General features: G+C 44.4%; 1 protein-coding gene across 4 annotated transcripts in view; it reads left to right on the top strand.

Moving 5' to 3' along the window:
- Window positions 1–725: 725 nt before the first annotated feature.
- RBM47 (RNA binding motif protein 47) overlaps window positions 726–24,401 on the top strand; it is an 84,978-nt gene continuing 61,302 nt past the window's right edge. For 2 of the 4 annotated variants that reach the window (XM_068278480.1, XM_068278479.1), the window contains exon 1: window positions 12,406–12,803. In XM_068278480.1, the coding sequence (XP_068134581.1) occupies window positions 12,787–12,803 (17 nt within the window). In that variant the 5' untranslated portion in view covers window positions 12,406–12,786. Of the gene's footprint in view, window positions 904–12,405; window positions 12,804–24,401 lie in introns of those variants that run through there. The other 2 variants (XM_068278484.1, XM_068278483.1) reach the window with 2 other exon arrangements.

The raw sequence follows: 24,401 nt of genomic DNA, 5'->3' as shown, positions 1-24,401 counted from the left end.
ACGTGCAACCAATTTTGGCCTGAAATTAGTCACATCATCGATTGAGCATGTTCTTGGAATGATTTTCATCCAATTCAGTTATAATAATCAAATCGGATGGTTCATCGCAGCCAAGTCACCTGATGTATGGCCACCTTTAGGGTAATAGAGACAGAGGCAAAAAGAAAGAGCGGTCCCACTGCTCACACTGCTTAATTAGTTCACCAGGGAGTCAACCAGTCCACACCCGGATTCACCAAAGGTGCACAGCTGCAGAAGTCCAAATGAATAAATGACTGGGTCTTCACCTGGAATTTAGCAATAAATGCAAATTTATTCGCATACCATAGCCTAAAATCACACAACGTTTTGGCCAGTGGGCCTTTGTCAAGTGCGCACTTGCCAAAGGGCCATTGGCCGACACTTTGTGTGATATTAGAGACAGAGGTTCAGCAGGAAAGCCAGGCAATCTGCATTGTTTAAAAAAAAGGAAAAATATGGCATCCTCCATATCCATGTCAGTTCAGGTGTGCTTTAAGAGAGGGGCTATAATGGCAGCTATACAAGCATATAGAAAAAGTTATTTTCCTGTTTTGGAAAACACAGTTTTACATATTTATATTTGTAGTCCACACAAGGTGCACACCTGATCTCAGGTATTCCACTTAATGGTTTGTCATATGTAAATTTTTTTGCTTAATGCTTCTAAATATCCCTAACTTTATTTTCCAGGCTTCCCAGATGAACAGCGAGTACAAAGGTCTGTCAGGTAGAGCTGTGTGGTGACAGCACCTCCTCAGCCAGCACTAAGCAAACACTGGAGTCCTCTGATGCCCTTGAGCTCTGCGCACTGAAAGTCGGCACACTTGAGAAAAACAGCCAGAAAGCACGGGACCTCTTCTCCTGCTCTCCACCAGCCAACAGGTACGCCAATAACAGCCAACCTTCTAATTCCACAGCCCTGGAATTCCGGACTTTGCTTCCTTTTATTACTCATGTACCAGCTTCTTAGAACTTAACTTGTTCCTTGCCTCACATCACCCCTCGGTGCTGCATAGCCTGAATACTAGATGACCTATTAAGTCATTATTGCTGAAATCAGTATATGAACAGGCAGGAGGTGACTGAACGGTTAAACCTTTTGTTGAGGAGGCCTCTGCGCAAATTCTGGGTAAATGTCTGGGGTTCTGTTGACTTCAGCTTGGAATGTGGAGTTCTGCATTTTCAGATTAGTGCTGATACTGGTGGGGGAGTCACTAATGGGTGCTACATTTAATAACTGCCTATGGACTGTCATAATACAGTCGCAGAAAAAAATGTGCACAGCTTTATTATCCATTGTTCACGTGTTCCCTGCGCTGACAGGCACACCTTTGCTTTATTGTCCAACAACAGTACAAAAGGTCAAAGGGACTAAATATACTTCATTCTATTTTGCGAACCTCTTGGATACAGTATATACAGTATATATTTATTGTTCATTGATTCTAATACACTATGCTGATGTTCATAGTTGGTGTGAGTTACCATGTTATTAATAATAATAACAAAAGAACAGCAACATGATAAGGAGGCAAAAGCTGCCCATTCAAACTTGGAATGGCTGAAGTTCGCGTACCCTGAACATGCCATTGCCATCTGTTAGATATCAAACTACTGCACTTGTCTTATGATTGCATAGCAGAGTACCAATGTGAATTGGGGTATCCATGAGAGATGGCACAGATTGGCACCATCGACACTCTCTGATCTGAGCGATCTAAAGATTGATCATTAGGTAAATGAGTGTGGCAGTGGTTGTATATGAAGAACTGGGGAACATGGCTGTGATCAGCATGACACTGAGTTTGTCTGTTGAGGTGAACGCTTGACTAGATAAGTTACTAGAGCCATTTGCTACTCTGCCTTCCTCACCCTCAATAAACCAGTCAGGGCAATGCCTATTGCACGTTTTCTATTTTTGAAGCAGTTGATTGTGGCTCGGTTAGTTTCAGGCGCCAGTGACGGTAAACACGAGATGTTGGGCACTGGCCTGTAAAATAGTTGAAGCACTGACTGTGAAAATGAAGCTTCCCGGTGTGAAGATAACGAAAGGTGAGTATGCTTTCGGGTTCCTACCCTCTCCCTATTCACATAAACTTAAATGCTCGGCTTAAGTAAGCTTATGAAGCAGGGGCGTAGCAATAGGGGGTGCAGAGATAGCCCCTGCATCTGGGCCCTTGGGCCAGAGGGGCCCCGAAGGGCCCTCCCTCAACTACAGTATTAGCTCTCTATTGATCCTGTGCTCATAATAATCACTTCTAAAGATACTTTGAATAGTGGTAATCATTAACAACCTGTTCCCCATCCCCTTCTTGCACCTCTGACACTGTAGTTGCCATCGGCAGGTGTTGGTGCGCCATATCAATTGCTATGTATAGAGTGCTTAGGGGGCCCCATTGTAAAACTTGCATCGGGCCCACAGCTCCTTAGCTACGCCACTGTTATGAAGGTATCTAGTCCTTTGCAGTGTAGGCTGAATGTGCTGTGCCTACATTTCCAGGGGTTGTCCAAACGAAATAAAGCTATTCGAACAATTGGGCTTGTTTTTTCAGCGAAAGATCACCTGCATCCAAGAAACAACATAAATGTTGCTTTCAAGTGACCATTTTTTTTTACACATAGGCAATGGCTTTGTGTCTCACATTATTGGTGTAAGTGGCCCCCTATACAACAGTATACACACACACACACACATGTATGGGTCAGTTCACATCTACACATTTTAAATGAAAGTTTTTTTCACAATGCACTGCTGCAGAACAACTGACCAGTTAAAACATATACATTTGTTCAGTGTAAACCAGCCTTGAAGGTGCTCATTAATTATTATTATTTATTTATTTATATAGCGCCAACATCTGTAGCGCTGTGCAAGGTACAAAACAAATATTGGGAACATATATACATGAGAAGTTCAAGACACTGTACAGTCCTGACTTCCGGTAATACAAGCACAAATACATACATAGTTAATGTGTGGATTGAGATATCAGTAAAATTGGTACACTTAATATGGTAAATTACAGCAAAATAAGAAACAGTAGGAGGAGTTCCCTGCCCTTGCAAACTTAAAATCTAGATTATCAATGATACAATTTACTGAATGATCAACCTTCTGATTGATCAGATCGCATAGGGATGATGCATAGTGTTGATGGTGCCAAGTTTCATTGATCCATTTTTAGTGTTGATTTCATTTAAAATTGGTTGCATTTTTAAAACAGTTTATGGGCCTGATTGATTGTTTCCTTCCTATCACAATTATTAGATTAGAAGGTTAATTGTTTGCTAAAATTGTCTCGTCAATGGGCACCTTTAGCCTGCAGGTAACTGAAGAGTTTAAGGCGCTTGCTAGACTAAAGCATCGTGTTCCTGGGTAGCTTAGAAGGGTCTAACATCTATAATAGATAAACCAATCATTTTAAATATTATTTACACACCATTTTCCTTAAAGGGAATGTCCAGGCAGCTAAAAAAAATGAATTTACTTACCTGGGGCTTCCCCCAGCCTCTAGCAACCACCTAACCCTCGCAACAGCTCTGCTCTCAGCAGCCGCATTAGTTCTTCCAGCCACAGTAGTTCTGCACCTGCGCAGTACACTCCACACCATGTGCGAGTGATTGACAGTGACGCACGCACAGGTGCAGTAGAGGATGACTTTGCGAGGCCGCCCTCTGCACCGGCAGGGACCCTGGGCCGGCGGCTGGAAGTGGAGCTGCTGCGAGGGACATGTTGGCTGCAAAGGGCTGGAGGAAGCCCCGGGTAAGTAAATCTCATTTTTTAGCTGCCTGGATATTCCCTTTAACCGCTTGAGGACCACAGTGGTAAACCCCCCTAAAGACCAGGCACATTTTCTCTAAAATGGCCACTGCAGCTTTAAGGCCAAGCTGCAGGACCTCACAACACAGCACAGGAGTGATTCCCCCCTTCCTTTTCCCCCCACCAACAGAGTTCTCTGTTGGTGGGGTCTGATCGCCCCCAAGTTGTTTATTTTTCTTTTTTTTTTATAAATATTTATGTTTGCTTTTTTTTTTTTACTGTTCTTGACTGTTTTTTTTTTATTTATGTTTCAATCCCCTCCCTCCCCCCCCACCCCTCCCCCCCAGCCAGCCAATCACATCGATCGCCCCCCCCCCCCCCCGCTCCCTCCCGCTCCCTCCACCCCAGCAGGCCAATCACGGTAAATGCAGCCCCAGGGCTTGACGCCAATCGGCGTTAGGCGGTCCTGGAGCTGCCGCCGCGGCCACGCCCGTGGGTGTGGAGCGGTCTCAAGGTTGTTTTAGGACTAGTGCACACCAGAGCAGTTCGGTCGCGTTTTCAGATCCGATTGCGGATGTGGAAACGCTAGGGTAATATATTTCAATGGGCTGGTGCACACCAGAGCGGGAGGTGTTTTGCAGAAACGCATACTCCTTGGCTGCTGCAGATTTTGGATTGCGGAGGTGTTTCTGCCTCCAATGTAAAGTATAGGAAAAACGCAAACCGCTCTGAAAAACGACAGTTCAGAGCGGTTTGCCAGGCGTTTTTGTTACAGAAGCTGTTCAGTAACAGCTTTACTGTAACAATATATGAAATCTACTACACCAAAAACGCTTCACAAAACCACAAAATGCTAGCTGAAACGCTACAGAAAAATAAGAAAAAGCGTTTCGAAATCTGCTAGCATTTTGTGGATCTGCTAGCGGTTTTTGGTGTGCACCAGGCCTGTAACTGTATCTTTAGCTCCTGTAAATGCTGTTTGGCGTTGTGAATGTAATGAATAGTTAGCAAGCGTGTCCATGAATCCTGCAGAGTTAACAACGTTAAACTGAATTTTTCCAGCTACAGACATGAGACTGGCCAGACTGAAATCTTACAGCCTTTCATCTTTACTAATGCTATGTACACACCATACAATTTTCTGGCGGATTTACCTGCCAGATCAATTTTTTCCAACATATCCAATCTGCATTTCAATCGATTTTTCTATCGATTTTCAATCGAACTTCAGATCGGTCATGTTGTAAAAATCGATCTGGCAGGTAAGGCTGTCAGAAAATTGTATGGTGTGTACTAGTTTTAATGAAATCCTGCAGTTGTAGCTTGGAACTGTCTTTATCCTATAAGGTCCTGAGCTTCAGATTCCTGTATGACCGCTCTTTCAATTCAACAAGTCAGATCAACTAGATTCATCTCTGATTGTGTTATTTGCTGCAGCTTATCTCCACTGAGTTCATTTACATAATTACCTTCTGAATAGTATTCCTAATCTGCCTTGATACTAAAGGTGCGTACACACTCACTACGGCCGCCAACGACGGGTCCGTCAGATCCTCCCGCTGGGCGGACTTTCAGGCGACAGTAGCACATTTGCACATGCTGTCAGCAGACTGATAAGGCTGTTTCTGAACGATCCGCTGAGCGGATCACTCAGAAACAGCCTAATTAGTCCGCCGACAGCGTGTACACATGTGCTACTGTCGCCTGAAAGTCCGCCCAGAGGGAGGGTCTGACCGACCCGTCGTTGGCGGCCGTAGTGCGTGTGTACGCACCTTTAATATCAAGGTTAATTAAAAGCGGACCTGAACTCAGAACTCCTCTCTGCTCTAAAAGATACACAACAGCATAATAACCTTTAAACAAAACTAAAAAAAAATACATGTACCGGTATTTGTTACAGCTGATACAAATCCTAAAATAAATCTGTACAGTTTCTACTTCCTGACTCATGGAAGCAGACATTGTTTACAGCCAGTACTTTCAAATGGGTTTATTGGCTTATCTGCCATAGGCAGTCATGTGACACAGGGGGGAGATCAAATTACAATTTGAGATTAGACACAAATGAGGAGGAATTACACAGGCTGAACTCTTTAATTAAATACATAGAGGGTACATTTCAGTTATGTTTTCCTTGTGTCCTGTGCAAGAGTTCAGGTCCACTTTAAAAAGAAAATAATAATAGGGAGAAGGGGACAGGGGGAAAGGACTGAGGACTCTCTCAGAGAGACGTTTTTCTGAGCTGTGCTAAGTTCACACAACAGCAATTTTGGATAAAAAAAATGTACTGTATCTGGTACCTATTTTCACCTCAGATATGTCTTATTAACATTATATGGAAGCAGGAGAGCAGAGGTGGAGAAACATTGTCCTTACACTTCAAACTGTTTCTTCCATGAAGAGCCATATTATTAATAAAGTGGGATTATACTCACAAAACTAACATTTCAGTAGCTACTCTTAGTTAACTAAAAGAACATTTTAGAGCATTCCCAAGTAATCCCTGTGTGTAAGTTTTATCTGCAGAGAGCAGTAGACGCTTGCTTATCTCTGGTCATTGGCAAAGGTAAGAATCTCCCTGTGCTTGTGTCTTCACTCTGACCCCCTCCCTCCCTATGCTGAAAAGACACATCACCCTAGCACCAGCTGAGTCACTTCAGCAGAATTGGAGGGGGCAGTGTTTAAACTGTGGGGCATATGGTGCAACGTAACAGCCACACTGTAATGGCCCGTACTCACGGGCTGCAGAAGTGGCCTGTCGCCAGCACACGTGAGCGTGTGGGCGACAGGCCGGCGACAGCTCCTCGCCAGGTCCCTCCGCGTACACACGCGGAAGAGGGACCAGCGGCGAGACGGAAGCTGTCGCCGACGTTCCTCCTCCCCCCGCCGGAAGCTCCATTTACCACAATGGAGGTTGCTGTCGCTAGTCCGCGTACTCACGCGGACTAGCGACAGTTGCGGGGGAGGTGCGGCGGCGACTGTCGCCATGCGATTGAAACTTTCAATCGCATGGCGACATGAGCGACGGGCGACAGTTCGGGGTGCGCGCGCGCGTGCGACGGCCCATACTCACGGGCGACCTGTCGCCGCAACACGCGCGCGCCGCGTGTTGAGGCGACAAAAGTCCCTCGTGAGTATGGGCCATAACACAGGACAATGCACTGCAATGCAATACCTATTCATAGTGCAGCCGGTGCTGTGTGATGTAACGGCGTGCAGCATCCTATTGCACTGCAGTGTACCCTTCACCGATCGCTGCCTTGGGTTTCCCAAGTGTTCCTCAGGCTGGGTGCCCACTTGTGATTGCAAAATCACTCTTAAAATGCTGAGAGTGACTTTGCAACTTAAAACTGAACATTTCCGGAGATATTTAGAGGAAAGTGATTTTAAACTCCCACTGTCCCCTATTAAATTGCTCTGATAATCGAACAAGACTCATCATTGCTTTTTAGGCAAATTGCAATCGCCTCTGTAGGCTCCGCTCCACATACTTGCATTAGCGTAGCCCTTTTGGAATCCCCAGAGATCGCAGCGATTCCAAAGCACGGCTAAAAGCGCTGCAGTGGGCCATGGCCCTTCCAGTTTACCAGTAACGGTGGCTCATACACAAGGCAGGTATCAGTTTACATAGAGTGACCAGACGTCCCGGATTGCCCGGGACACGTCCCGGATTCGGGGTCCGCTGTCCCAGGCTTAATGAGGTCCCGGGAAACGTCCCGCTTTCAGCAGCGGGACGTCCCGGCCTCGGGACTCTGGCCACTCTATACTCATGAACTGGCAGCGGCGTCTATAGACGACGTGCCAGTTCATTGCCCGCAGCCCCGCTCCAGCCTCCTCTTCCGGTGTCTGTTTCCGACACCGGCAGGCGAGCAGGGCTACGGCAAGATGGCTTCCGAAGCCCTGTACTGGAGACCTATTTGTGTCACTAGTACAGGGCTTCGGGCGCCATCTTGCCGTAGCCCTGTCAGCGCGGGAGAGAAGAGCAGGAGGAGGAAGACGGTCCCGGGACGGAGCAGCGCGCCAGAGGCCGGACACTTCTGCCAGGTGAGTAAATGCTTTCTTTTCCAGGTGAAATGTTTGCCCACATTGTTTCTTTTCCAGGTGAAATGTTTGCCCGCATTGTTTCTTTTCCAGGTGAAATGTTTGCCCGCATTGTTTCTTTTCCAGGTGAAATGTTTGCCCGCATCGTTTCTTTTCCAGGTGAAATGTTTGCCCGCATTGTTTCTTTTCCAGGTGAAATGTTTGCCCGCATTGTTTCTTTTCCAGGTGAAATGTTTGCCCGCATTGTTTCTTTTCCAGGTGAAATGTTTGCCCGCATTGTTTCTTTTCCAGGTGAAATGTTTGCCCGCATTGTTTCTTTTCTGGTGAAATGTTTGCCCGCATTGTTTCTTTTCCAGGTGAAATGTTTGCCCGCATTGTTTCTTTTCTGGTGAAATGTTTGCCCGCATTGTTTCTTTTCCAGGTGAAATGTTTGCCCGCATTGTTTCTTTTCTGGTGAAATGTTTGCCCGCATTGTTTCTTTTCCAGGTGAAATGTTTGCCCGCATTGTTTCTTTTCTGGTGAAATGTTTGCCCGCATTGTTTCTTTTCTGGTGAAATGTTTGCCCGCATTGTTTCTTTTCTAGTGAAATGTTATTGTTTGCCCGCATTGTTTCTTTTCTGGCAAAATGTTTGCCTGCAGTGCGTTTCTTTTCTGGCGAAATGTTTGCCCGCAGTGCGTTTCTTTTCTGGCGAAATGTTTGCCGCATTGCGTTTCTTTTCTTGTGAAATGTTTGGCCGCAGTGCGTTTCTTTTCTGGTGAAATGTTTGCCCGCAGTGCGTTTCTTTTCTGGCGAAATGTTTGCCCGCATTGCGTTTCTTTTCTGGTGAAATGTTTGGCCGCAGTGCGTTTCTTTTCTGGTGAAATGTTTGCCCGCAGTGCGTTTCTTTTCTGGTGAAATGTTTGGCCGCAGTGCGTTTCTTTTCTGGTGAAATGTTTGCCCGCAGTGCGTTTATTTTGTACTGACATGTTGCCCGCATTGCGTTTATTTTGTACTGACATGTTTGCCCGCATTGCATTTATTTTATACTGACATGTTGCCTATTGCGTTTATTTTCTGGTGTCCGGGGTAACTGTTACTGCATTTATTATTTAATGGTCATAGATGGCTATGTTTGCTGCTTTGTGGTTACGGTATACTATTAGCATCACACAGTTTCTGCACACCCATGATACAAAGTCTCGTTTGTCCACATCATGGCGTAAACACTGCTTTCTTATGCCTCGCTGTTACATCATTACGTTAGCTCCGCCCATACAATGTCATGGCCACGCCCATTTTCTCGGCGCGGCGCGCTGCGCGCGCCGCAGCCCCCCTCCCCCAGTCTTCGCCGCTGCGTGCTCCTCACTCCTTCCCACTTTTCGCCGCGGCGCGCTGCGCGCGCCCCCCCCCCCCCCCACGCCCCCCCCCCCGTCCCAGGTTGGACCCACAAAAATATGGTCACTCTAGTTTACATCACTTCTCCATTATATATTTCTAGGCTTGCTCCGTTTTTTTTTTGTTGCAGTGCAGGCTTGAATCATTATTTCTTAAAAGATAGAATTGGAAACGTCCAATCAGCTGATCCGTATGTGCATGAGCTATCTGGGTATTCTGTTCTCTGATACGCATGTGAAATTACAAGCCTGATAACATTGTAATGAGTGCAATAACAGATGGACTGTCTGAACGTTCTCACACACTGTATCTGCCCCCTCCAAGTTTCTGTGTGACTGCTCCTGGATATTATTTTTCTCCTTCATACAATGTTTGCTCTGAGGGTGGAACACAGGGGTTGTTTAGTGTCTGGTGAAACATTTACTAGAAGCAATCGACCATGAGTTTGAAGGGCATTCCACTGCCAGACTTGTTCTCTGAAGTAACAGGGTGAGGAAGAAATCATTCCGAGAAAATAGACTTACCAATGTGTAGAGACCACAAAAACACACATTTAACAAAACAAAAAAAATAATGCAAAAAAAAAAAAACACTATCCACTTGGGAAGGTCTCTTCTGTTCCTACAATAGCTCTTTATTGTGCCATAAGCAGGGTAGGATTTCTTGAAAGGCCACAAAGGCCCAGCTTTGGGTGGCTGCAGCCCAAGAGGGCGCCTGGACATTAAAGAACAGGCGACACCCATGCTAACCTAGGAATAAAAACACATATATAGGCCTCTTGCACACTGCATGCATTTCAGATTCCGATTCCGCTTTTTAATCTGTTTTTACATCCGATTCCGATTCAGATTTTTAATCTTAACTGCATGCTGCGTTTTTTGATCCGTTTTTCTGTTGAATGTATTCAAGGAAAATCGGAAACGGAATCGGAATCGGAAACGGAATCGGAAAACGGATTTGCAGTGTGCAGGGAGCCATAAGTAGATACATTCTACTTCTACTTACATAACAGATGTATTGTGCTACCCACGTAATGATTTCTGTGAATTTTACAAAGGAAAAGCAGAAAATCCTATACTAGGCAGTGGCCATTTTGCCAAGCTAATACTGACGTCATATCCTCCCTGACTCTTGCTCCCCCCCCCCCCCTTCTCTTGCCCATTGTGTATTCATTAGCTGCCCTCCTCCCAGAGTCTTTTTTTATTTACACATCCAATCACTGAGTCACCTCAGCCTTGCTTGTAAACAGAAGTGATCATCTAGGCAGGGAAATAAATGGAAGAGGAGGAATATATTATAGATAAAAAGAGCTCCCAGCATTCAAAAGAACTCCCAGCATTCAACTTTTTGGCACTGTTTGGCACTAGGGCCAGTGCTCCTAAAGTATGTGATAACTCCAAACCATAACAGCAGAAAAAGTTTTGAATGCAGGAATAGCATCTTTATCGCTTAATACACTCAGACCAGTTGCTGTTGAAATTTGATTTTTATGGTGACAATACCCCTTTAAAGAGGGGTTGCTACATATGAAAGGGAGGCTGAAAATAAGGAGCAACACATGAAAAAGGGAGACTGATGCAACAGAGAGCTTTTCATTAAAGAAAGGGGCTGCAGAACATGAATGATACATGCGGAAGAAGGGGCTGCACATTGAATGGGCGGGGCACTGCTACACATGGAAGGGGAACCCCAATATATTGGCCTAGAGGCACACAAGGTATAAATCCGGACCTGGCCAAAAGTCTGAAGCATTGATGCACCAGAGCAGTCACTCACATCAGGACTTACAGCCTGGTCTGCCGGTGCTCAATCCCTCTGTGGGTCACCACTTCCACCAAGTAGCCTACAATGATAGGAAAGAAGGAGGCACTCCAATGGCGATATTAAACTTGTGTTTAACCTAAGAGGTAGCAACACACTGGGCTCGATTCACTAAAGCGTGATAACTGATAGCATGGCAGTGCTATGCAGTTACCAGGCGATCTGACGTGCGCGCGGAAAGGCTTACGCCAGCGTGGTAACGAAGGTTTGTGCTAGATCACGTGCGCGTTTGCGCGTGAACGCGCGCCTAATCGTGCACAAACCATCGTTTAGCATGCGGGCGCAAGCCTTTCCGTGGGCAAACCTGCGCGCACGTCAGATCGCGATGGTAACTGCATAGCATGGCCGTGCTATCAGTTATCACTGTTTTGTGAATGGAGCTCAGTGTGTTACTTGTGAATTGTTTATATACTGCATGTTATAGACATGCCACATAGACCAAGGTGTATGGCAGCAAGATTTTTAAAATCTCCATTAAAATGTATAAACATGAGGTATTGCCCAGCCCTGCTCAATCATGAATTGACAGTGGCATAACTGTAACATAAGTATTACATTCAAGTGAAATATTCTCTCTCTTGGGCATGGTGGGGGAAGAAGCTGCTGGGTGAGTTTCATGTCCCCCTCTATTTCTGAGTGACACCCAAAAAGACTTCATTACCCATAATTCATTTTGTAGGTTAGGGGGAGGAGTCACAACAGTGGAAGCTAGAATTCAATCAGTTATTCAAGGCATCCTGCAACAAGACACGACTCAGAAAATGTATTTTGCTCTTTTCTTGTGGAACTTTCAAAGCGCCAGAGGGCACTGCGCTTAATAGGCAGTAGCCGTGTTAGGGAGTCTTGCCCAATGCTTCCTTACTGAATAGGTGCTTGCTTACTGAATAGGAAGAGCCGAGATTCAAATCTGGTCAGAGGCAGAGCTCTTTAACCCGTACAGCATCCAGCCACAGGTAAAACAGCCATTAGTGCTAGTGTGTGGTGACAGAACTTGGGGATTTCTTGGTGACAAACACACAGATAATTGTTGTAGAAATGTTTGTACTTGGAAAAGCTCTTTTCAGCACACAGAGATTAGGATTTCATGCACTGGAGTCTGGTATATTGCAGTTATAGCGCTGCCACTATTTTGAAACCATTTGCTTGCGTAAAGCAACTCTGTCGTAATGGGCATCTCCTGTTTTCTGCAGAAATCTCCCACAACTCTTTGCATTTATAAGGAATGCTGATGTAGCTGTTACTAATGTTGGCCGGGAAGGGTTAAAGATGTTCTGCAGTGACATCAGCCAGACTGATACTTTTATGTCTGTATTTCACACTGAGCGAAATCTGGTGTTCAAGGCCATGTACAAAACACACTTGCCCTCTTGGCCTCAGGGCTAGTTTCAATTCAACAATTCCTGATTTTGGAAACAATGCGGAGAGCCCTGACAGCTTCCCCTTTCTCCAACTACAGACACATTGTCCTGTTGTTTGCATGAGAACAATATCACTGAAGACCTAAACACACACACAGCAGCCACAGGTACCCTTTGAAGAGACCCTTCTCCACTGCTAATATTGTGATCTTATCTGGAGCTGATACCTTCACCTGGGATAATAAGGTTAGACTTGGGTGCAGAGAGGGCTTTGTACTGCAGGAGGTGTTTTGGCTTTCTCTCTCTGCTGCTCTGTAGGCAGCGCATGCTGTGAAGCGTGTCCCTGTCTGTCACCCATATGACTGTAAAAAGGAAGACACTTGATTCATTTCTCATCACCACTGAAGGACATGGAGCAAAGTGTAGAGTAAGTAGATTTTAGCTGTATTATTATTATTATTTACTTGTAATGTAAGAAATGAAAAAGCAGGGTCTGTACTATCTCTGAAAGGTATGCATGTCAAAGTTTTTATGATGGTGCCTGCCCCATAGGGATCACAGGTAACAGATAGAACTTTATAATTATTTTTTTATGTAGCGCTGACACCTTCTGCAGCGCTTTACATAATATACAGTGGGCTTGTTTCACTAACTGGTGCTAACCTAGTTAGCACGCCTAAAGAGTTTGGGCATGCTAACTAGGGTGCTAACCAGTTAGCATGCCCCGAGATCTCGTGGGGTGCAGTGCGCTGAAAAGATCGCACGGTGCGACGTTAAGGTCGCACCCTTCGTGTGAAAAGTGGCCCCGGGTGCCCTGGAAACGTTGCACCCTATGCGCTGTTATGATTGCACTGGGTGCAACATTTCCAGGGCACCCAGGGTCACTTTTCACGCGAAGGGTGCGACCTTAACGTCGCACCGCGCGATCTTTTCAGCACACCGCACACCACCGTGCAGAGCCTATTTTGGCGTGAAAAAGGGCTTTTCACAAGCATGCTAACACTTAGCACTGCTGTGTGAATCAAGCCCATAGTCTTGTAAGGGCCCTTTTCCACCAGCGCGTTTGCGCTGGCTGAATCACAAAAACGCAAACCGCTAGCGATTTTACAATCGCTACGGTTTGCTTTTTAACATAGGAATCGCGGTAGGTCATTTCCACTACCGCGATTCGTTTTTTACTTGATCGCGATCGCGCTGCGGAGCGACTTTTGCCGCGATTTTGCTATGCAGTGCATAGCATAGCAAAATTGCGGCCGCAAACGTCGGGAAAACGGCGGAATTGCGATTCAGCAATCGCTAGCGTTCAGCGCGAACGCTAGCGACTGCTAGTGGAAAAGGGCCCTTACTGTCCCTCAGAGGAGCTCAGAATCTAATCCCTACCATTGTCCTATGTCCATTGTAGTCTATAGCCAGTTTGGGTGAGGCCAATTGACTTATCTGTGTGTTTTGTAGATTTGTAAGGAAACCAGAGTGCCTGGAGGAAGCCCACGCAAACACAGGGAGAACATACAAACTCCATACAGATAGTGCCCTGGCTGGGATTCAAACCAGGGACCCAGCACTGCAAGGCAAGAGTGCTAACCTCTATGCCACCATGCTGCCCAACAGATGATAGAGGCTGCTGCGTGAATCACAGACACCAGGGCCCATATGCAATTCTCTTTTTCACCTGAGTTTTCTCCTAGGAGATAATTTTTCATCTTCAATTTTAAATAACTTTCCAGCACTTTTCAACTAAAAAAGTATCAAAAAGTAGGTGACTAAGTACTATCAAATTTATTTTGAGCATTTTCTTGCTTTCTGGTGGCTTAAAAGGCATTTTATTGATAAGTTTAAAAATAACACCTAGGAGAAAACTATGGAGAAAAAGTGAATTGCATATGCCCCCAGGGCACTTATTCAATTCATATTTTCTCCTCATTTTCCTCATAGGAGATACTTTTTAATCTTCTGTTTAAAATAACTTTTTTAGCACTGTGCAATTGAAAAATAACCAAAAAGTAGGTGAAAAAAATACTGGCAGCATTATTCTGAGTATTTTTTTGCATCCTGGGGGCTTAAAAGGCATTATATTGAGAAGATATTAAGTATCATCTAGGAGAAAACTTAGGAGAAAAGGGCCCATATGCAATTCTCTTTTTCACCTGAGTTTTCTCCTAGGAGATAATTTTTCATTTTCAATTTAAAATAACTTTCCAGCACTTTTCAACTTAAAAAGTACCAAAAAGTAGGTGAGAAAGTACTATTAAAATTATTTTGAGTATTTTCTTGCTTGCTGGTGGCTTAAAAGAAATTTTATTGGCAAGTTTAAAATTATCACCTAGGAGAAAACTCAGGTGAAAAAGTGAATTGCATATGGGCCCTGGTGTATTGAATAAGGGATCTGGGCGCGTATGCAATTACATTTTTCACCTAAGTTTTCTCCTAGGAGATATTTTCATAACTTGTAAAAAAAATGTCTTTTAAGCCATCAGCAAGCAAAAAAATACTTAAAATAATTTTGATAGTACCTTTTCATCTACTTTTTGGTACTTTTTCAACTGGGAAGTACTGAAAAATTATTTTAAATAGAAGATGAAAAAATTATCTCCTAGGAGATAACTCAGGTGAAAAAGGTAATTGCATATGGGCCCAGGAATCAGTGATGAACACTATTGGTGTTGTGTGACTGTTTAGCCGTCTAGCAGAGTAGTCCAGTTACACCAGACTTTATTAAAGGTAAAATAGTTTTAAAACCCCTACAATGACATGCTGTGAAATGAAATCTACATGTACAGTATGACTTGTAGCTTTTGTATCATAACAATATATTCACTTCCTTATTAATAAGTTTAGTTTAAAAACTTTTTGTTTTCCTGTTATAACATGGGAATAGTACAGGTATGTTATCTGGCATGTATTTTATATTGCTACATAATATTCATGTTTATACTGTTTGTTATGTTACTGGGTATTTGCTTAAAACCTTTACGCAATATAACAGTTACAATTTAATTCTGTAATTCCCCCTTGGGTAACGAAATAATTATTTATTTGTCCTGCCGCCTTATATTGGCTCAGGAACTATTAATTGTCATTTAGCTGGTGGCAGTACAGTACTTGCCAGTGACTACAGGCAAGTCTGCATTCTGACAACACAGGTGTCCAAATAATGTATTGAATAATATAAAGCGCAAGAAAATAATGCTTTTTACAAACTGGCAACAATGGATACATCAAAAGAGTATATAGATAGAAAGCATAAAATAAGCTATAAATAGACTTTGCTTACATTTATTAAAATAAAGTGCAAAATAGGACTTGAGAAATGTTTAGTGAATAAGAAGTGTCTCAGCACAAGGCTGAGCTTCCTGATCCGAGATTTACTAGGAAGCCACATGTCTGAAACAGTGGTAATGTGTGATGTACAGAAACAGTGGGAATGTGTGATGTACAGGAACAGTGGGAATGTATGATGTACGGGAACAGTGGGAATGTATGATGTACAGGGACAGTGGTAATGTATGATGTACAGGGACAGTGGTAATGTATGATGTACAGGAACAGTGGGAATGTATGATGTACAGGGACAGTGGTAATGTATGATGTACAGGAACAGTGGTAATGTATGATGTACGGGAACAGTGGGAATGTATGATGTACGGGAACAGTGGGAATGTATGATGTACGGGAACAGTGGGAATGTATGATGTACAGGAACAGTGGTAATGTATGATGTACAGGAACAGCGGTAATGTATGATGTACAGGAAAAGTGGGAATGTATGATGTCCAGGAACAGTGGGAATGTATGATGTACAGGAACAGTGGTAATGTATGATGTACAGGAACAGTGCCAATGTATGATGTACAGGAACAGTGGCAGTGGCGTAGCTAAGGAGCTGCGGGCCCCGATGCAAGTTTTACAATGGGGCCCCCCAAAAACTCTATACATAGCAATTGATACGGTGCACCAAAACCTGCCAATGGAAACTACAGTGTCAGAGGTGCAAGAAGGGGATGGGAAACAGCTTGTTAATGATTACCACTATTCAAAGTATCTATACAAGTGATTATTATGAGTGCAGGACCAGTAGAGAACTAATATTGTAGTTAAGGGACAACACTTTGGGGCCCCTCTGGCCCAAGGGCCCCGATGCGGTCGCAACCTCTGCAACCCCTATTGCTACGCCCCTGAACAGTGGGAATGTATGATGTACAGGAACAGTGGGAATGTATGATGTACAGGAAAAGTGGGAATGTATGATGTCCAGGAACAGTGGGAATGTATGATGTACGGAAACAGTGGGAATGTATGATGTACGGGAACAGTGGGAATGTATGATGTACGGGAACAGTGGGAATGTATGATGTACGGGGACAGCGGTAATGTATGATGTACAGGAACAGTGGGTGTACGGGGACAGCGGTAATGTATGATGTACAGGAACAGTGGGAATGTATGATGTACAGGGACAGTGGTAATGTGTGATGTACAGGAACAGTGGGAATGTATGATGTACAGGAACAGTGGTAATGTATGATGTACAAGAACAGTGGGAATGTATGATGTACAGGAACAGCGGTAATGTATGATGTACAGGAACAGCGGTAATGTGTGATGTACAGGAACAGCGGTAATGTGTGATGTACAGGAAAAGTGGTAATGTATGATGTACAGGAACAGCGGTAATGTGTGATGTACAGGAACAGCGGTAATGTATGATGTACAGGAACAGCGGTAATGTATGATGTACAGGGACAGCGGTAATGTATGATGTACGGGAACAGTGGCAATGTATGATGTACAGGAGGAACAGTGGTAATGTATGATGTACAGGGACAGTGGGAATGTATGATGTACAGGGACAGCGGTAATGTATGATGTGCAGGTACAGCGGTAATGTATGATGTACAGGAACAGTGGGAATGAATGATGTACAGGAACAGTGGGAATGTATGATGTACGGGAACAGTGGGAATGTATGATGTACAGGGACAGTGGGAATGTATGATGTGCAGGAACAGTGGTAATGTATGATGTGCAGGAGGAGCAGTGGGAATGTATGATGTACAGGGACAGCGGTAATGTATGATGTGCAGGAACAGTGGGAATGTATGATGTACAGGAACAGTGGGAATGTATGATGTGCTGGAATAGTGATAATGTACAGGAACAGTGGTAATGTACAGTGGCTTGCAAAAGTATTCGGCCCCCTTGAAGTTTTCCACATTTTGTCACATTACTGCCACAAACATGAATCAATTTTATTGGAATTCCATGTGAAAGACCAATACAAAGTGGTGTTCACGTGAGAAATGGAACGAAAATCATACATGATTCCAAACATTTTTTACAAATAAATAACTGCAAAGTGGGGTGTGTGTAATTATTCAACCCCCTGAGTCAATACTTTGTAGAACCACCTTTTGCTACAATTACAGCTGCCAGTCTTTTAGGATATGTTTCTACCAGCTTAACACATCTAGAGACTGAAATCCTTGCCCATTCTTCTTTGCAAAACAGCTCCAGCTCAGTCAGATTAGATGGACAGCATTTGAGAACAGCAGTTTTCAGACCTTGCCACAGAATCTCGATTGGATTTAGATCTGGACTTTGAATGGGCCATTGTAACACATGGATATGTTTTGTTTTAAATCATTCCATTGTTGCCCTGGCTTTATGTTTAGGGTCGTTGTCCTGCTGAAAGGTGAACTTCCGCCCCAGTCTCAAGTCTTTTGCAGACTCCAAGAGGTTTTCTTCCAAGATTGCCCTGTATTTGGCTCCATCCATCTTCCCATCAACTCTGACCAGCTTCCCTGTCCCTGCTAAAGAGAAGCACCCCCAGAGCATGGTGCTGCCACCACCATATTTGACAGTGGGGATTGTGTGTTCAGAGTGATGTGCAGTGTTAGTTTTCCGCCACACATAGCGTTTTGCATTTTGGCCAAAAAGTTCAATTTTGGTCTCATCTGACCAGAGCACCTTCTTCCACATGTTTGCTGTGTCCCCCGCATGGCTTGTGGCAAACTGCAAACGGGACTTCTTATGCTTTTCTGTTTACAATGGCTTTCTTCTTGCCACTCTTCCATAAAGGCCAACTTTGTGCAGTGCAGGACTAATAGTTGTCCTATGGACAGATTCCCCCACCTGAGCTGTAGATCTCTGCAGCTCGTCCAGAGTCACCATGGGCCTCTTGACTGCATTTCTGATCAGCGCTCTCTTTGTTCGGCCTGTGATTTTAGGTGGACGTCTTTGTCTTGGTAGGTTTACAGTTGTTGTTTTCTTGGATATAAAACCCTTATCAACTCCCCCCTCCAATAGAGTCTTCAGTCTGGTCTGGAACCAGGCCCCGCATGCGTATTGGGAACCAGGCTCCTTCTCTCCGTCAACCAATCACCTCCTAGCATTGGCGCTGATGCGCAACCGGAAGGGGCGGGGCTTATCCCCGTCATGTACCGGAAGTGCTTCGGCCGCCATCTTTGTGGAACGCAGCGTGACCAAGCGTCCTGGTGGACGCAAAACGGCCGTCGCCGATCCATTTGCAGCCCTGAACACCCACCTCCACCCCGCACAGCTATCGCTATGAAAATCAGGTGATATTTATATGATGTCTTATGTTGCACGAGTTGGTTACACAATAAATGAGCTGAATGACGGATGGTGCCCGTATCTGCTTCTTGCTAACGATTCAATGACATGCTTCCTTCTCTCTACTTAATGCGGAGCACACGTCAGTGGCTGACAGTTGTTTAAAGTGCAAGAGACCCTCTGTGCGGGAAGTTTTGACCTACTCCATTTCTGCCCACGGATCCTCCCTGAACATTAAGGAGTGCCACACTTACTTTTCCTTTTGACAATAGTAGGTTTACAGTTGTGCCATACTCCTTCCATTTCTGAATGATCGCTTGAACAGTGCTTCGTGGGATGTTCAAGGCTTTGGAAATCTTTTTGTAGCCTAAGCCTGCTTTAAATTTCTCAATAACTTTATCCCTGACCTGTCTGGTGTGTTCTTTGGACTTCACGGTGTTGTTGCTCCCAATATTCTCTTAGACAACCTCTGAGGCCCTCACAGAGCAGCTGTATTTGTACTGACATTAGATTACACACAGGAGCACTCTATTTAGTCATTAGCCCTCATCAGGCAATGTCTATGGGCAACTGATTGCACTCAGACCAAAGGGGGCTGAATAATTACGCACACAACACTTTGCCGTTATTTATTTGTAAAAAAAAAATGTTTGGAATCATGTATGATTTTCGTTCCACTTCTCATGTGTACATCACTTTGTATTGGTCTTTCACGTGGAATTCCAATAAAATTGATTCATGTTTGTGGCAGTAATGTGACAAAATGTGGAAAACTTCAAAGGGGCCGAATACTTTTGCAAGTCACTGTATGATGTACAGGAGGAACAGTGGGAATGTATGATGTACAGGAACAGTGGTAATGTATGATGTACAGGAACAGTGGGAATGTGTGATGTACAGGAACAGTGGCAATGTATGATGTACAGGAACAGCGGTAATGTATGATGTACAGGAACAGTGCCAATGTATGATGTACAGGGACAGTGGTAATGTATGATGTGCAGGAACAGTGGCAATGTATGATGTACAGGAGGAACAGTGGGAATGTATGATGTACAGGAGGAACAGCGGTAATGTATGATGTACAGGAACAGTGCCAATGTATGATGTGCAGGAACAGTGGTAATGTATGATGTACAGGAACAGTGGCAATGTATGATGTACAGGAACAGTGGCAATGTATGATGTACAGGAACAGTGGCAATGTATGATGTACAGGAACAGTGGCAATGTATGATGTACAGGGACAGTGGTAATGTATGATGTACAGGGACAGTGCCAATGTATGATGTGCAGGAACAGTGGTAATGTATGATGTACAGGAACAGTGGGAATGTATGATGTGCAGGAACAGTGGCAATGTATGATGTACAGGAACAGTGGCAATGTATGATGTACAGGGACAGTGGTAATGTATGATGTACAGGGACAGTGGTAATGTATGATGTACAGGAACAGTGGCAATGTATGATGTACAGGAACAATGGAATCCTGATTTTGTACGAGCACAAGACTGATCTTCCTGATCCTAGATTTACTAGTAATCCAAGTGCCTGAAGTAATCAGATCTTACATGGAATCTGAAATGAGAGGGATATGGAGGCTGCCATTTTTGTTTCCTTTTAAACAATGCCAGTTGCCTGGCTGTCCTGCTGATCTTTCTGGCATCAGTAGTCACTCACCTGAAACCAGCATGCAGCTAATGTTGTCAGACTCCAGTGAGAAACATCTGATCTGCATGCTTATTCAGGGTCTATGGCTAAAAGCATTAAGCCACGTACATATGTCAGACTTAAAGTGAACCAGAGACGAAGCACCCTCATGTATTTTACCATATATATCAGTGGGAACATTAGGGAAAATACCTACCCTGCTCTCTGTTTCATTCTTCACTGCTGAGTCTGCTTGTTATCAGCCTTGATAAAATCCTCGACTGAGCATTCAGTCTGGCTTTGCTCAGGTATGATTATAGCCGAGTCTGTCTTCTCTGGTGTCTTTTCAAGCCCAAGCCTGCCCCCTTGTGGCTCTGCTCAGGAATCATTATAGCTGAGTCATTATAGCAAAACCAGACTGAATGCTCAGTCGGGGATTTTATCAGGGCTAATAAGAAGCAAGCTGAACAGTGAAGAATGAAACAGAGAGCAGGGTAGGAGTTTTCTCTAATGTTCCCACTGATATATATGGTAAAATACATGAGGGTGCTTTGTCTCTGGTTCACTCCACTTAAGGACCAGGGGATTTTCCTGATATCGGTGCTGTGTGGGTTCTCCAGCCCGCAGCACCGATCAGGATTTAGCCAGGGCGATCAGACTCTTCAAAGCCCCCCTCCGCAGGGTTTTCTGCGCTTCCTCCCTCTCCCTCCCTACCTCTCCCTCCATGGGCTGCGCAGGTCGGATATCCGTCCTGCGCATTGTAGGATAGGCTTAAGCCTATCATATGCCGACGATCCCCGGCCAATCAGAGGCCAGGGATCGCCGATCTGCCTTATGAAGTAAACAGTGGGGATTTCTTCCCCGCGTGTTTACATTACACGTGCGAGCCGCGATCGGCGGCTCGCACACTGTTCACTGAGACACCCTCCATGAACTGGCATGGAAATGCTATACCACTAACGACCCGCCGACGCCTGTCAGCGTTAGGCGGTCGTTAAGTAGTTAAGGCGCGTACACACGCCTGATCTCTTTAAATGAGGGGTCGTCAGACCCACCCGCGGGGTGGCCGTTCTGCCGACAGTTTCCCCGTGTGTACAGTCTGTCGGCAGGCTGATAAGGCTGGTTTTGACCGATCCGCCGTAGTGGGGTTGCTGTAGAGGAGGCCACAGACTGAACACCTACACACAAGGTAAATTATCACCAGACGCAATCACAAATGATCTTTTCTGGGGAATTAATCTCTAGTGTGTATATGTAGCTTAATTGAAGCCAGGATCCAAGTTTTTTTCCTTTAAAGGACCACTATTACAAAAAAAGTAGGCAGTTAAAATCTGACAGAACCGACAGGTTTTGGGTCAGTCCATCTCCCCATGGGGGATTCTCAGGGTTTTCTTTGTTTTCAACAGCGTTTCCTGAACAGCAGTTTAACTGCCGAAATAGTAAGATACAAGCCAGCCTTTCTCCTCACTTGCACACTAGCAGGGAACACACTTGACTTTCAGTTTTCCGCACGCGTTTTTCTGCATACTTTTTCTGCACACCAAGTGTGTTTCCATGCAGGAAAACGCGCGCGTTTTTTCACAGCAGCTGATGTAAATGATAGAGAAAACTGACAAAATGTGCAGAATCAGGATGCAGAATGTCAGTTTTTTTTCTGCGTGCGAACAGCACAGTAAGTGTGCACTAGCACATTGATTAACATCAGTTCTCAGTTTTTCTGTGCAGAAAACGCGCACGAAAACAGTCAAGTGTGTTCCCTGCAGACTTTGCAACTGCTGTTCAGGAAATGCTGTTGAAAACAAAGAAAACCCTGAGAATCCCCCATGAAGAGATTGACTGGCCCACAACCTGCTTCTGTCAAATTTTAACTGCCTACTTTTTCGTGCCTAGTGGTGCTTTAAAAAAAATAACAATGGCATATTTCTGTCTCTTTAAAGGTGCGTACACACGCACTACAAAAGGAAACAATGGGTCCGCCGGACCCTCCCGCTGGACGGTCTTTAGCCGACAGTATGTGCGTGTGTACGCGCTGTTGGCGGACTGATAAGGCTGTTTCTGAACGATCCGCTGACTGATAAGGCGCAGAAACAGCCTTACCAGTCTGCCGACAGCGCGTACACACGCGCATACTGTCGGCTAAAGACCGCCCAGCGGGAAGGTCCGGCGGACCCGTCGTTTCCTTGTGTAGTGCGTGTGTACGCACCTTTAGCCAACGCTTATTTTATACTTAGCCTCACACTGATAATGTCTGAATCATATACTCAGCTACCGGCTTGTGTTGGTTTTGTGCATTGGGAAACTTGTGATTGCACAACACATGTGACGTGAAGGTCTGAACACAGCCCAGCCACTCTGCAAGTCTTTTAGGTTTAATCTCTGCTGTTTTGTGCTTGTTGCTGAGATTTTGTTTCCTCTTTTTGACCTTGCTGTCACATGTGACTTAATAACAGATGAGGTTGCTGTTTTGGGTAGGTGAGATTGCACTAGCAAAGCATAGATAGTGTAAAATACAATATTTTGCTTGACCTCTGCTTCTGATAGATAACATGCAGAGAGGCTTTAAGAGCTGAGAACAACAATGTTTGGCTAAAGAGGAAGCTGTGCTTGGAAATGAAACTGCTTGCTCGTCATATAGAACTGGATTTGAAAAATAAGGAAGTTGTTTTATAAATGTCAGTTAAAAACCTTAAAAGAGATGTTCTTTTTCGTATGTACATCTGGGATTAAACACATTTTACCTGGATGGGAAAGAGCATTCGGAAACTGTTAGGCTGCGTACCCTCTAGAGCTGAGAATGGACATTTTTGGGTTTTTTTTGTTCATTGTGAAACTGACAGTGACATGTTCACACTTGTCAATGTGCAACAAATCTGTGAGATCAGTTGCAGTGAGGGCCCATTTCCACAATTTTTTCGCATGCAAATTCGCATAGCAATACAAGTGCTGTTTCCACTTGTCAGGATTCCTTTGCGTTTTTCTGTGCAGAAAAAATTTGCATGGCAGAGCCATCAGAATTCGCATATCGCATACCGCATGAGGTTTGGGTATGCAAATTTTCGTGTGAATTTGCATGTGAATTCGCATAGAAACAATGGAAAAGCACACCAGCACTGCCATGGTTAAATTCACATACATCGTCATCCATGCGAATTCGCATTAAAATTCGCATAGACCCGCATGCGAAATTCGCATCCGCATGCGAATTTTTACTGCGGCGATTCGCACCGCACAAGTGGAAATGCAGCCTAAGAGGGCTGCACTTCTGTGTAGTCCTCGATTGATTGCGTTCCCCCATATAACCTGAAATGATTAATAAACGATTGTTTCCTGTATCTATATGTCAGTCCTGCACATGTTGCAATGATTACATCATAGCTCCCTACTGTCCCTCTTTTGGAGGGACAGTCCCTCTTTGGGAGCCCTGTCCCTCTTTTGGAGGGACAGTCCCTCTTTGGGAGCCCTGTCCCTCTGTCCCTCTTTCCTTCTCATTTGTCACTCTTTCAGGACTTTGTTCATCTTTCTATGTAAATATATATACTGTATTTATCTACTAAAAATGTGTTTGACTCTAAACTTTATTCCCATCCTTTAAATGTATATACTACTAATTTTAAAATGTTAATATGAAGGAATAAGAACCAGGATAGGAAGGACCAGTGTGGTTTGAATTATAAAACACCATGTTTTTCTTATGAAATCTTTATGGTATGCGTGACTAGGGGGTGTGATGGGGCGTGATCAGGGGTGTGGCTTAAGTGTCCTTCTTTCTCATCTCAAAAAGTTGGGAGGTATGATTACATACA

Source organism: Hyperolius riggenbachi, chromosome 1 (genome assembly GCF_040937935.1).
Source record: "Hyperolius riggenbachi isolate aHypRig1 chromosome 1, aHypRig1.pri, whole genome shotgun sequence".
Lineage (NCBI taxonomy): Eukaryota > Metazoa > Chordata > Amphibia > Anura > Hyperoliidae > Hyperolius > Hyperolius riggenbachi.
The sequence above is the reverse complement of the archived record's forward strand: the minus strand, read 5'-3'. Positions and strand labels throughout refer to the sequence as shown.